General features: G+C 40.6%; 1 protein-coding gene across 1 annotated transcript in view; it reads right to left on the bottom strand.

Moving 5' to 3' along the window:
• Positions 1-4,126: 4,126 nt before the first annotated feature.
• The window catches only part of LOC116317348 (voltage-dependent T-type calcium channel subunit alpha-1I-like), a 186,518-nt gene continuing 176,257 nt past the window's right edge, over positions 4,127-14,387 (bottom strand). The window contains exons 34-38 of the mRNA XM_039613171.1: positions 13,324-13,464; positions 11,460-11,594; positions 9,548-9,722; positions 6,534-6,739; positions 4,127-4,795 (exon numbers count right to left, since the gene is read on the bottom strand). Coding sequence (XP_039469105.1) covers positions 4,133-4,795; positions 6,534-6,739; positions 9,548-9,722; positions 11,460-11,594; positions 13,324-13,464 — 1,320 coding nt within the window. The 3' untranslated portion in view covers positions 4,127-4,132. The remainder of the gene's footprint in view (positions 4,796-6,533; positions 6,740-9,547; positions 9,723-11,459; positions 11,595-13,323; positions 13,465-14,387) is intronic.

The raw sequence follows: 14,387 nt of genomic DNA on the forward strand, positions 1-14,387 counted from the left end.
CATTCATGTCACCTAAAAGGTAAACCTGTTTCTCCATCACCTGTTCAGCTCTGATGATTCAGTAAGGACATCTCCTGGTTTCATCTGCATGTTTCCCTCTCACCAGATAACCAAACCGATATCATGACCAGCAGCTTTACAGCTGCGCCTCCAGCAAACATCAGCTGATACTAGAAATTAATATTAAATAAATTCTAACAACAGCTGATCAAGCTTAAACGTGCTGCTGTTGTTTAACGCGACATCCGCTGGTTTCCTCTTTCTGGCGCAAAGTGGGCGATAAATAAACAAGAGAGAAAAGCCGATCAGCTGATCATTGATCAGTTTCGTGATTGAAGTAGAAACGGGAGAGGAGAGAATGAGAGAAGAAGAGGCAGCTGTGCAGCTTCAGCTTTGTGTCTTTTTCATTGTAGCTGAAGTCCGGGACAAACTGTGTTCCTTTTCACCTCAGTACGAAACGCGTAATATTTTCTCTGAATACGAGACGATTCTGTTTTTTACGGGACGGTTGGCAACTCTAATAATAAACCATATGAACAAAATAAAGTTCAACATCAGTAACATAGCACCCACACAGCTGTATAGAAACTCTGTCATGCTAGCTAGCACGCAGTACGAAAATGTCAGCATAACGAAAATAAACTCCACCTAAACTTGGTTTATATCTGACTGATAGACTGCAGGTCATAACTTCTTACCTGAAGTTCAGTTCACCTGACACGCGGACCGGCGGCCGCTTCGGGTCTCTCCTCTTGCCTCCCTTTTCCTTCATCCACCTGCTGGCTTCCACCACTTGCTAATGTTATTGAATCTGTGGAAGCTCCGCGATATCCACCACACGAAGTAACGAGTAACGAGCCTATCTAAATCCCAGTAACGAGTAACGCGTTCCTGGTTTTGGCATAATAACTAGTTACCGTGCTCGTTACCACAATAATAACGTAGTTACTGTAACGCGTTACTTAATAACGCGTTAGTCCCAACACTGGTTATAATACATGCAACTATCAGGTTTTGTTGTTCAAAGTTAATTAATAGAAACAAATGCAGTTAAACCACATGATAGATCATTCTCCAGATATCATCATCGGTATGAGCACGGCCCCAGACTGACGAAACAAAGAGTGAAGCGTGAAAAAGGCTCACATTAATCGCTGACATAACCTTGAAGAAAGAGAAAGAAAATTCACTCAAACCTCATTTCGAAAGAACAACTTCAGGAGTCGGAGGTTGTTGAAAAGCTATCTCACTTTTATATGACACTAGAATGACATTTTGGAAAACAAAAATAACCTACATGCATTTGGGAAAAAGAAAACCGTGTCGAGGAGATGGAGGGAAAAAAGAGAGAACACACACTCTGGAATACATGAATACATCATCCTTTCAGTGACCTTTGAATCTTGGTGACATTTTATTCGAATACATGAATTCATAAATATAATCTTCTCTCACCATATTGCCTATCTCTATGAGTCCCATACATCTAACTGTACATCTACTGTAGCATATTGCATATCTCGATTAGAGGTGGGTAGTCAATAGTCATTTAGTACTCTGGCTTCCTTGTGGAAAGGAGATAATATGATTGGATGGGAGTAAGGAGGGGAATGAAGACAAAGTAGAGAAAGAGATTAAACACCGAGGTTTCTTCTGCCTCTTCTCAAACAGCCACAGAAGCATCCTGCAGTGTTTTGACGCTGACATCTTTGTGTGATATGCGTGTGTGTGTGTGTATGTGCTTCAGGATGTGTGTGTGTGTGTTATATGTGATGGTGCAATGCGTGAGGTGCATATAGGTCCACCTGAGGTCTACCTGCTCGGGATTTATTCTATGATGATCATCACAATTTGATAAAATTACAAACATGTGCTCAAACTACATCCACGTGGACCACATTGCTTGTCATAGTATATATTTTTTTCTACTGTCTTGCTACACTCAAGCAGACCTGAGTCAAATAAACATTTGGGTTTAAAGCAGCAAACAAAACAGTGATTTCCATTTTCTGAATTCCCGCTAATCTGTACACCGACTTTTTAAGAAGAAACCATCCCATGTGTTGTGTTTCCCATGCACATGCCGGGCAGCCTGCTCCACTACAGTCTCTCAGGTACATTTAAAATAGGCGGAAGATGTTAAAGACCGCGTTAAATATCATCTGGTTTGCTTCAAATGCCGAGACCCGGCCCAGAGAACAGCACGCACGTATAAGACAATAGGTGCTCTTTTTGTTTCAGACTGAAAAAGGAGTGCTTCTGGGTGACTCAAACGAGGGACGGTCTATTGACGTGCTACCAACCTAGTGATTAGCCCTGCCACAGGGCACTCAAACAAGGGCCTGTACTCGTGACAATAATAGAACTGAAGAGGTGGCTGCGTGTCAGCGGGCTAAGGCTGCGGGTACAAAAGCTGAGCCTATCCAAAGATAGACACTTTGTTCAAAGTACAACTTAACAAGCCTATGCCAGCCAAAAGTTCAAAGTTTTCTTTTTTTTGCTACATTCACACTCACTACACTTACTACCAACATTTATACATACACCCAGGACACAGTGCAGTATGACTGATGAGGTTCACTGGAGTCCCAACCAGTATACTTGAGTGTGGTGTACATCTGGAACATCGCATTAATATTACTTGACCATGTTTTTCCACAATGTTTCAGTTGTTTGTGCGTCCAAATCAGGAGCAGCAGCAGTGTGAACGAGTACCAGCTGCAGGAAGTCAATCAGCTGGATTTGGCATACACCTTCACTGTGCAGACGAGCATCATGTGGATACAGAACATTAATATGGATGCTGGCCAGAACAGGAACTGGGTGTTGTCGGGGACACTGTTACTTTCGGGGGCTTTTGGGACTTAAATATCATCCTGAAAGTTTATCAGATAACCAATCAGATTAACTTACATTTTTGGAAATCTATTTTTTTTGTTTTGGCATGACTCGGTATACTTCTATAGGCTCTGATTCAGTGGTCAGCAGGAAGCTGGTGCTTTGAAGTCTTAAGACATTTAACTTAGCATCCAACTTTCAGTCTCCCAAGTCAGTGCTCACTTTAGCTCCAAAGCTGTTTTACATTACTAGCATCAGAGAGGTCTGATTAAGGAATGGATGTGCCATTGTTAAACATGGTGTTAGGTATAGTAGCAAAAGATTATTTGTCAATTGTATTTGGCCCAGGTCTACACTTAAATAGATTTTAGCCCTTTCATGGGTGTGCAGAAAGCAAAAAATACAGAGTCCACTCTGAAAGTGGCCAACGCTTCCATGAATTACCCACACGTATCCTCAGCAGCATTCACATTCTTCTTCTTTTCAAAGAGGCCATCTGTCACTGTTCAGACTAGCCAGGCTCATTGCTTGTCTTGGTCTCCCTTTTTCTCACAAATAGAGACAGAAGCGGGTACATTCACGCAACTTCAAAATGTTGAAGTTGGAAAAAACAAAACAAAAGACAACTTTTCCATCACCCGCCGAATCTTCCAAAGAAGGAAAAAAAAAGGTTGATGCTACTATTAGCCATGGACATTACAAAAAAACATGAAAAGAAAACTGTACAAAGTTCAGTTCTTCCTCAAAAGAAGCTTCCGAGTTTGCCATCTGTCCAATTTTGACAACAGGGTTTTTGGACAATGGTTCAGGGCGCATTGAGTAAAGTGAACCCGGTTCTTAGAGAAGATTGAACTTCTTAACAGTTTCATCTAGAAAACACCGCCTTTGTAATGTTCACAAATCACTGCAATTTTCAGGGCTGTCTCTCTAATGGCTTTCTGAATATTCTTTCAAGATGGCTATAATATAAAACCCAGGATCTGCCACATCTCTCAAAGGCTCAGTCCTGCTAACAAAAAAGCTGAGCTCCTTGACATTATTGTTAAGACCTAGCAAAGAGCAATCGCATATCCTGTGTAAGAGAAATGATGTCAAAACTCAGAAGCGACTGGGATCTTTTGAGAAATGACTGATCCTAAACAGAGAGAGAGAGAGAACAAATGATTTAATAAAGACAAGAGAGAATTTCAGATTCCGGTTCACAGGACATGTATTAAAAATCTCTCCCTGTTCTGTTCAAGGTCCAGAAATGCAAATGGTTAAAGAGTTCCACTACAGAGAGGCAACAAGTGTTTCATCTGTTTTTCCTGGAGCATGTGTCTGCGGTCTGACGCCTGCTTTTCATGCCGAGACCTGTGATGTCTTGCTCTTCACCTCTCGCCATTCGCTCTGTCAAGGGGTTGGATAAGAAACCATGGACGTCTATGCCATGAAAGTGGTGGCCGTCTTTACTCCGGGCAGACAGATTCGTTTGGTCCAGAGACCCTGTGCTGTTGCATTTCTTCACCAGCGGGGGTGCCAAAGAGTCCGGGGTAAACAGCGACGTAAGGGAGAGACTGTTCAGTGTCTCTGACAGGTGCTCGCTGCTGAAGGTTTGACGGCAGTCATCCCGGTTTGTCCCCGTGCCAACATCCTCATCTGACGGGTCCATGGAGTCCTGCTGGGGGCAGCCGGGGCTGGTGCTGCCGCCTCCGCTGCTGCTCTGGCTCCTCTGGTGCCTCCGGGTGGCTTGGAGGGTCAAAGGAGTACTGTGTCTCTTTAATAAAGACCGGCCCTGGTCTCCTGTAGTCGGTGTCTGGCGTTGCGAGGGGTGGCTGGAGACAGGGCAGAGGTGGGGTGTGGGGAGATCCAGATATCGAGGTGAGGAGACGTTGAAGCTCAGCCCTTCTTCCAGTGTTGCCTGCAGGCTGCCCTCTGAACTGCCTGTGGCCAAGGAGGAGTCACTGTGGGATGGGTGCTGGAAGAGAGGATAAGAATTTAGATAAAAACCAAAAAGAAAAAAAAAGATAACAACACACACACAAATTTAGAGTTACAGCTTTACGCCTTTACACATCGGACACATGTAATCCGTGTGAAAGCATAAGGACCAGCTCATCATCGCTTCGTGTCAAGCTACAAGTTCAGATCCCAAAAATTCTGAATTTCCTGGAGCTACTGTTACCTAGATCAAATTAAAGTAAAACGCCAGTAAAGAAAAGAAAACCAGCTCTTATTGGCTGATGTTACTGTGACCAGTACCTAAGGACAGTTGTGTAACAGGAAAGGAAGGATCTGCCCCGGGACGACAACACATTGGTTTTAACTCATTCTTGGTTAGCCAATTTCAGAAAAGTCCTAATAACATGAAACCGTGAAATCACCCCGCTTGCAATTCCCCCTGCTTGAAGGACCCCGCCCTGAGTTTGGGGGAAGCGTTTGTTTAATCCAATATGTCTGTATGCAGGAGGGATTTAGTCATTATTTCTAATCCTGGCAGTACTAAAATAAGAGATTACGAAAAAGCAGAAACATAGTGGCAGGGAGAGAACGCAAAGCAAAGAGGGATAGAGAGAAGGATCACCCAGGAGAGGAGAAAACGGAAAACAGAAGAAAAGCGACACGGGAGAATGTGAGGAGCGGGAGCCAAGCACAACAGCGAGTGCCGAGTCGGTATCAGGCTCGGGGCTGGCCGGGCTAATTAGCTGAGCGCCGCAAAGCATTACTATAGCAGCGGAGGATCACAGAGCCACTCAGGCACGAGCTAAACAAACCAAACAGGTAGAGGAGAAAAGAGAAATCTGTCTCCATGGTTACAAAAGGAACAAGAACTAAAATAAGGGCCTTTTTTTCTCCCCCTTTCTTTCGAGTTTGTTTCACGTAGGAGCCAGCATAGGGGAGGTGTTAGATTCAGTATGGAAGAGAGGCTGGCTTTAATTATGACTAAATAAACTCTCTGGAGTCTCACACTACAGTAGGACTTCAGTGGAGGGTGGTGATACGTGTATATTCACGATTTGGCGCGCAGTAATTAGATTCTGACTGATAGATCACAGAAGAGGCTGCTGTGTCACATCTAACTGTGCCACTCCTACTCAAGTGTTGATTTCTAATGAACTAAAGTGATTCCAAGTGTTTATTATATCCACAGCTGTAACAATGTCATCAAATCAATATCTAGGGCCAATATCTATTGTCACTAAGGCAGGGGTGTCAGCCTAGCAAAGACTTCAATCTGGCCTACTGAAAAGCTGGAAAATGTGAACTGTTTATCTATTCATAAAAAGCCATATTGGGTCATAAATTCATTCAGTACATAAACAGCTAACTAAAAGAGAAGTTTAAAAAAAATTCTGTGAATTAACAAAAACTTTATGAAACATGTAGTTAAACATCTTTCCACTGACAGAAAGGGGCCCAGTAAAGATCAATGTGGGCTCTACGTATGTGGCCCACGATGTAAAATGAGTTTGACATCCCCGGTGTGATGTGTGTTACAGTTTCAGGTTCCCAGATGTTCTCATTCAGGCTCACAAACACGTCTGCCTCTCAACAAACCCTGCATGACAACTTCGGTTCGCCGAGCATTGACACAAAGGACACGTTTATACTGCGTCCTATTGTGTCACTGATGTTTTGCACAGCAATGCTGATGTCGTCTGTTGAGCCAGCCTGCCATACAGACACAAACGAATCCATTCATCTGCTCGTAATACCTGGGAGCCCAACGGCCTGCTGTTGGCTCTGGGTGAGCGGAGGGACGCCCAGGAGGCTGGGGAGGCTGACCTGGAAGGCCGTCTGTCTCCTGGGCTTGCGCTGTTTCCAGGACGAGCTGCAGCAGCTGGGTGGAAGAAATCTGCAGGTAGATGCAACACTGGTGAAGTTTCACGAGCGCCTCCACTGCAGCTTTCTCCATCATCATCTGTAAAGGGAAGGCTGCAGTTTAATCCAGCTGTGGCATTGACACTCATATTGCTATCACTTTGTAAGTCTGCCTCTCTCTCTGCATCTTTTATTGTAGAGACAGGAGTGGGAACCACCACAGAGGCAGTTGTGAATACTCGGGAATTGTTCTCTGTCTCTGGATAGATTTAGTCCTTTTCTGTATTATTTCCTGTCCTTGTTTCCTTTATAAGGATGTCAGCCAAAGTGATTCCCCACACTTACTCAACAGCGCCAGGATTTGTTCCAGTCAATCACTATTTCCTCACAGAAAAATGACAAAATATTCAATGAATGTTTAGACCGTCTGAGCTATGTTTGCACCACATTGCAAACAATCTGTATAAACAAATGTTGACGCATCAATTGCAGAATTTTTAAGCAATGAAGGAAACTTTTGGTACTATAATGACTCATCATGCTGTAGCAGGTTTTGGCTGCATGCAAAAAATCACTGTGGAGAGCAAAAGAATCCTTTTACTGAAGTCCAACCTCAAAACCATCAGCCATTTCCTGCAGTTTAGCTTTTTCTAAGCTTCTTTTTGGAACATCGACATTTGTGAACACTGACCAATGGAAGTCTTGTCCTGGATACTCACTGGCTACGCTGCAAGACCCGCAAAAAACATCACTACCTTGAGCCAAGGAGGTTGTGTTTTTGGTAGCTTTTGCATGTGTTTTAAATGAACTCTGATCAGATTTTGTAGGCGTGGAGAGCGGGGTCATGTTAATATTCCATTAACACTTGGCTTCATCCACCAAAGTCTTCAAGGTAAAACTCGTGATTATTGGTCAAAGCTCTAATCTTATAACTTACAAAAGACTATTCTTACAAGTATCGTTTATATTGTCAACATATAGAAAGTGACGTATAAAGAATTAAATTATATTATCACATATATTTAAATATAGCTCAATTTTTCCACCTTAACGTGGACAAAACTTTATATTTTATCTTCACAATCATTTTAGAAATTGGTGATCTGATGGCTCAACATGTCCTTAATGTAAATGAAGAAGAAACTATTATTTCAGCTTCAGGGTAACAGGCCAAACGACAGACTGTCACACCTCATTGTACAGTCTGCTAACACCACCATGTGGGGTTAAGTATCTGATGGTAATCTTTGTTAGGAAATTAAATTCTGAACACCTCATTCAGGGCACCGCTTTTCTTACTTAATTAAAAATGTTATTGGACCATTTTATAAGAAAAATGAACAAAAAGACATTAATACAATTAATGCAAAGCACTGTTCAAAATTATAAGTTATCAGGAAGCAATTAAATGTCTCTTTCACACTTTAATAAACTATATATATATATATATATATATATATATATCTGTATTAGTAGATAAAGTAGTAGATAAAGTTGCATTTTGTCTGTTGTGCAAACACAATTTTTACATTTTCAAGATAGATGAGAGTTTCTCACAGGGATATATCGTCTTGAAATTAAAGTTGTAACGGGATTGTATTTCAAATTAGACCTTGAGCATCCAAACATCACAGACATACTTGGAAAAATTAAAGGTGGCGTGAAAGCATTTCATCTCCCAAACTGAGCATTTAGGAATAAATATTTTAAATAAGTAAGTAAGAGGGTTAATAATTCATGGAATGGCCCCTCTGAGTTAGTATGTCTGTTCTGGTGATGGCAGTTATGTTACAGGGGTTGTTCAATGTTGAATTGCACCTTAACGTGTCATTCATTAGCATATCTGTCTGCCTTATGTCTGGCCTCATCTATCACTTCTTTAATTGCAGTGGAAGTCGATCAGCTATGCAGGATGTGAGACATGTCGAGGAAAAAAGTCTTACTTTTCTATAAATGATAACATCAATGCCGTGCCAAAGTCATGTCTTAATGAAATCATAGTGGTTGATACCAATGAAAGAGCACAGATAAGTGTAATAAAGGAAGCTGATATGTCAGCTGATTTTACTCAGAATTATTGCTTCGTGTTTTTGAGTGTATGAAAGATTACATTGAACCATTTGGATGAAAAACAATCTACAAAGGTAGGATTTACGGAACGATTATTTTTTAGACTATACTTGTCAGTCTCTTGTTTAATAATTCAAAACTATTAATAGAAATTAACAGAAAGTTTTTTTGCAACTTTTTTGGTGGTAGAGATGCATTACTACTCACTTTCTCTCTCTCAAGGTGTTTATCACTTTACGTGTAAAAGAACAAATATTTTTTGAAAAGTCTGCTGTGATGTAAAAGCGCACCTCCCTGAATTCCCAGTGCTTCTCGTTGTGCAGCTACTCAGTCAGAAATACAGAGTAACTGCTTTATCTATTTACAGCATTGCTGCACAAAGTCGAACATTTTTAAAGAAGCAGTCAATAATTTTGTAACGTGCCATGAAGGACTGCAGTCTTGTTTCACGGCGTAAACAGCATGAGTAAATATGCGGTCGATAGCACGGTGCAGGTGGAATGAAAAGTTAGAGATGAGCATCTCGTTGCCTGCAGCTCTTCACAGGCAGCTCAGTGTTGCTGCTTCTTGTTATTTTATAAAACCCCTGAAACTTTTAAAACGAATCCACAGATTACATACAGAAAAAAATGATAAAAATACAGAAAATGAAGGCAAATATTTGACAAGTGATCAGTCGTAACTACACATACAGTACAGTGTACTTTAAGTACTTTGGAAATCATGAAGACAGTAGTTTTTGCCACTGAGTATGTCACACATGTAATCACTTTGGAGGACACTACTAGCTACATGCAGCTTCCTTGATGCTGCGCGGTCATCTTGTTTATGCCAGTACCTTTGTCATGTGCAGGGCTTTTCTGCTCCAGTGAGGCAGGATTGCACTGATGATGGATGCCCACTTCAAACAGCCCCTGGACACCCTCCTCGCTTCCTGAGCTGGAGGGACGAAGCCCTCTGTAACCCGCCTGTCTGGGCAACTCTTCCGAACTGCGGGAGTCACTGCTGCCCCTCTGAAAGAAAGATGAAGAAAATAAGAGCAGAATTTGAAAGGAGAAGATTGACTGAAAGTGGAGATGGGAAAAATTACCTAGAAAGAATAAATATCCAGGTGTACTGATGTTCACTGGAGCAAGAGAGACACCAAACTGAGGAGTTTCATTTTACCTTATCATAATGGAAATCTGAGTAGCATTTGTTTTTCAATTTCAAAAAGCTCCCTTTTCATGTCCCTTCCTTTATCCATCTATACGAGTCTGATTAAAATTGGAGGTGGTAAAAAGAAAGTAACGGCAGGCTTCAAAGCTTCAAATTGCTTGGCTGTTGTTGTTGGTTGTAAACTGGATCAAATGAGCTGGCCTTCAATACCACAGTGATGAAACAGACCAGGTGGAACGCCGGTGAGCTGAGAGCGAAGCATTCATGTGATGATGGAGATATAAAAGACATGCTCACGAACTCACACACACAGGAAAACATACGTACAAACGCCCATGTGCCCATGTCAAAAGCACAGTGGGAGGCACATGTTTTAATTAGGCAGTAAAGAATGTAAATAGTCATTAATAATGATTAGCAAGACCTAAGGGCTATGATGACATGATTTTACCTGTGTGTGTGTGTAGGCATGAGTGATTAGAGCTAATGTTCATTTCTGTCCCACTTATCAGGGTTCATTTCATGGTTGGCCATGGCTGTTTCAATTAGATGTATTTAAAGATGCTCAAATATTCAAATGTGGAGAGGATGCAAATAAGCATAGTTGGCATACTAATTCTGACGAAGTGGATAAAACTATTGATGTTTAAAGCATGGCAGTGGGTTTCACCGGTGTGCTTCTTTGATAAAATTCTTCAAAACGTGTCAAAGTTTTTTAAAAGCTCAAACTACACGTGATGCATTGGTGCTTCGTCAGAACGAGCAGGACAGGCAGTGCTCGCCCATTCCTCCATCCTTTTCATTACAACTTCCAGTGATGGGAAACTGATGGCAGATTACAAGCTGCTGCTCGCTCCGCTTTCACTGCTTGGAGATCGCTTTATGTGGAAAACAGAGCTAGCATCAGCAAATAGATGTTTTTTCTGACTGATCGCCTTGGAAACATAAGAAAAATATTTTAAATAACTCCTTTAGCACTATAGCAAGGAAAAACATGAAGATAGAAAAGAGACATGAAATAAACGTCGATGTATCAAAACAGGCAAGTTGAACAGGTGCAGGCTCAGCTATCATTTTTAGATTAGCAAGAAATTACTAGTAACTGTAAACAGCTGTTTTTTCAACACACTTTTCATTAATATTTTTAATCCTCTGTAGACATTGATAGATAAATATGTCATGCAGTGCTCACACTGCATGACATATTGTGCTTAACTCACTTGTGATTTTTTGCTATGAATATTTTTTAATATGCTTGTTTTGAAAATCAAGATGTAGGCTTGCTTTTCTGAGATCATTAACAGCTTAAAAAAACATCTGTGTTCCTCACAGGATGCAGACTATAAATGTGACTTTATAGAATATAATGCATTACTCTAGATTAAACTGAGTATACAGTTTGAAATGAGCTCACCAGTATTGTTAATCCCAAAAATATGTAAAGGGAACCGTCTCAGCTTGACTTTCTGTAAGAGTCGCCACACTACTGGTGTGATTGTGTATCACTTGTGTATCATGTGTATAAGACGTGGGAGAGATGCGAGCAAGCACAGAATAAGTTCATATGTGTTGGTGTGTAAGTGTGAGAATACCTGGCTGTCTCTGACCAGCAGCTGGTAGCTGCTGTTTTCATCCAAACTCAGGTCATCAGGCAGAGCTGGAGATGACGACTTGTCGGACAGCTGCTCTGACATCAGCGATGCCTGCTCCACCTCTGCCAATCGGACCTGTACCACAAATACACAGTAGCCAGTCATGTTGAAGCTGAAATTTGACAGCAGGATGTGAAATGATGAGCCCAAAAGCCAGCAGCAACTTCAGAGACTGAAATGCACTGATACCACATGGTGCCAACCCCCCCTGCAATTCCTCGAATGACATGATGCTGTCCCTGTAGACTCCTATAATGTTTAGCTGAAATATTTTTTCTTATTTTTGTTGTTGTTGTGTTACCCCCCATACGTACAGGCTTTGGATATTTTAGCATTGCTAACATTAGCTGGTAGCATTCCATGGTAGTCTAAACAGAACTGACTAGCATGGAATGCTACCAGCTAATGTTAGCTTCTCAGTGAAAAAACAAAAACAAAAAAAGTCACTGTCAGTCAATACTGGCCCTAAAATATCCACAAACACATGGGTAATGTCACAGTGGTTGTGCCCATCTTTTATATACAGTTTTTAGTATAAAGGTGACTTGGATATGAGTGAAATGTAACCCGGTACCCTTATTGCATTAGAGCATATTTGGACTCTACTTAACAGCCTGGTTTGCGTTCTAATATCTAAAGCACACAGACGTTACACTACTGTGACTTATACAATGACTTACACTCTTCCACGCATACATACATGTACACACTTGCATGAAATCAAACTCATACCCTGCAGATTATATATATCAAATACAAAGAATAACCTCAGCTGAAACTGGTATTTGTTCTTATGTGTGATTGATGATTTTCACAGCTGTGGCTATTATAGGAAAACTCAGGACGAGTTCACTCACTCATACATCATTTTGGTGGTGCCATGTATATCCTTTGGGCATGATTATACAAGGGGGGAAAATGTCAAGAATATCCTTACAGACAACAGAAATTAATACAAGGCAAATTCTGCCCTGTAGTAATAAACACAGCCCCGCTCTATCTTTAAAGCAAATTACATTTTTGCAAGAACTGTGTTCGATTTTATTTTGAATGGGATTAAATCAGATAAAAACTGGATAATAGAAAATACATTTTAAAGTGCATACCATACATATTTATTGAATACAGTATTAAAAAAAGTCCTTTTAGGAATAAAAAATGGATTTTCTCAGTTTTTCATGAGCACATGATCTAAAAAAATTGACAATCTGAACATGGTTTCAGCTGCATTTCTAGCTATGAAAATCCTAATGCAGTATAGTACTATGTTTTGATTACACCGCAGTGCAATCACACAGTGTAATCTGCATATACAGAACTACAAAAATATGTAAGTTGCACTTCTTGAACCTTGCTCGGATCTCACTCGGACAAACATAACTTATATTTATGATGTGTTTTATATAAAAGCAGCTTATGCAAAGTTTTTTTTCCTACTTTAATTCCTTAGTGTTAAAGATGACAATGAATAATCATGTACCTCTGAACTACCTAACTTTATACTTTTAATAGTATATCTAGAGCCCCTTACTGCACATCTGGGAAAATACGTATATGAAACAAGCATACCAATTTGTGAATGTGTGTGGGATGTGAAATGACGACATGCTCAGCAGTTTATTTGCAGCTGAATACATTATACTGCATATGCACTGTATGTGTGTGCATTAGTAGTGTTGAGAATATATGCATCTGTATAACTGATGTAGTGGCACTTTATTACCGACTTGTAAATTTGAAATGAAGGCAGCAGATGTTCAGGGTTGTGCTTTGTGAGTGTCTGTGTGTGTGCAGCGCTGATAACCTCTTGAGGGTGACTCTTGCAGTCCTTGCAGATAGGAGGAGAGCCGTAGTGGTGAAAAACTGAACCGGAGAGATTGTCGATCAGGTCTCCTTCTAACGAGTCCTTAATCAGCAGAGAGACGCTGTCCAGCCACTGGCTCTCCTGCAATAACGACACACAAACACCACACTGATATCTGGCATGCATCATCAGAGATGGGAACGAAGTAACAAATACAAATACTTTGCTACTGTAGGTAAGTATAAATTTCAGGTATTTGTACTTCACTTGAGTAGTTTTTTCTGCCACTTTGTACTTTTACTCCCTTTTTAAACAAAAAATGGAACAGGAATATATTTTTAAACAAATGTCTGTCTCTGCTTTCTAGTCCTTACAGCATAGCTTCTAGCTAGCCTTACAAAAGACGAGCAAACAACAAGGAATTAACATGTTTTGGCTGGTAATTTCAAATGTAACACTTCTATCTATACTGTGATGGATTTAAAGTAAAGAACAGTGTGTGACTGGTGCACGGTGGCTGTGGTTTCATGGTCAGCGTTAGGTAACATCAACTGTAGCAGAGATACATTTGAAGCTGATGATGCTTAAATTGATTCACTGAATTCCATCTTCATACCAACTAAAAACTGTTTATTACAAAGACAGAATAAACTGTGTACCGTCAGTGTAGAGGATGGAAATCAACTACGACCACTTATAAAACATCCGCTCACATCTTGTTGAATTCAGTTTTGTACATGCAGAAAGAGCAGCAAACCTCAGAGTGGTGGCCCAGGACAGCTGATCACATGTAGTTTTCAGCACTTTTACTTAAGTGCAGAATGTCTTTTGGCACTTTTGTGTATAATACAAACAGTAATACTAATGCAAACAGTACTTCCACTATCACCCCTACTCTCCAATCTTCTATTACAGCTACAAACAATATTAATAATAAGTTTGATAAGAGTGAATAATATTCATATTTTTAAAACTACTACTCTATTATTTTCCACTTGACAAATCTAATATAGATCGATAACATCTAACCATCTTCATCACTCTACATTAATTTAAATAATTAA

The sequence above is a fragment of the Oreochromis aureus genome, linkage group 6, assembly GCF_013358895.1.
Source record: "Oreochromis aureus strain Israel breed Guangdong linkage group 6, ZZ_aureus, whole genome shotgun sequence".
Lineage (NCBI taxonomy): Eukaryota > Metazoa > Chordata > Actinopteri > Cichliformes > Cichlidae > Oreochromis > Oreochromis aureus.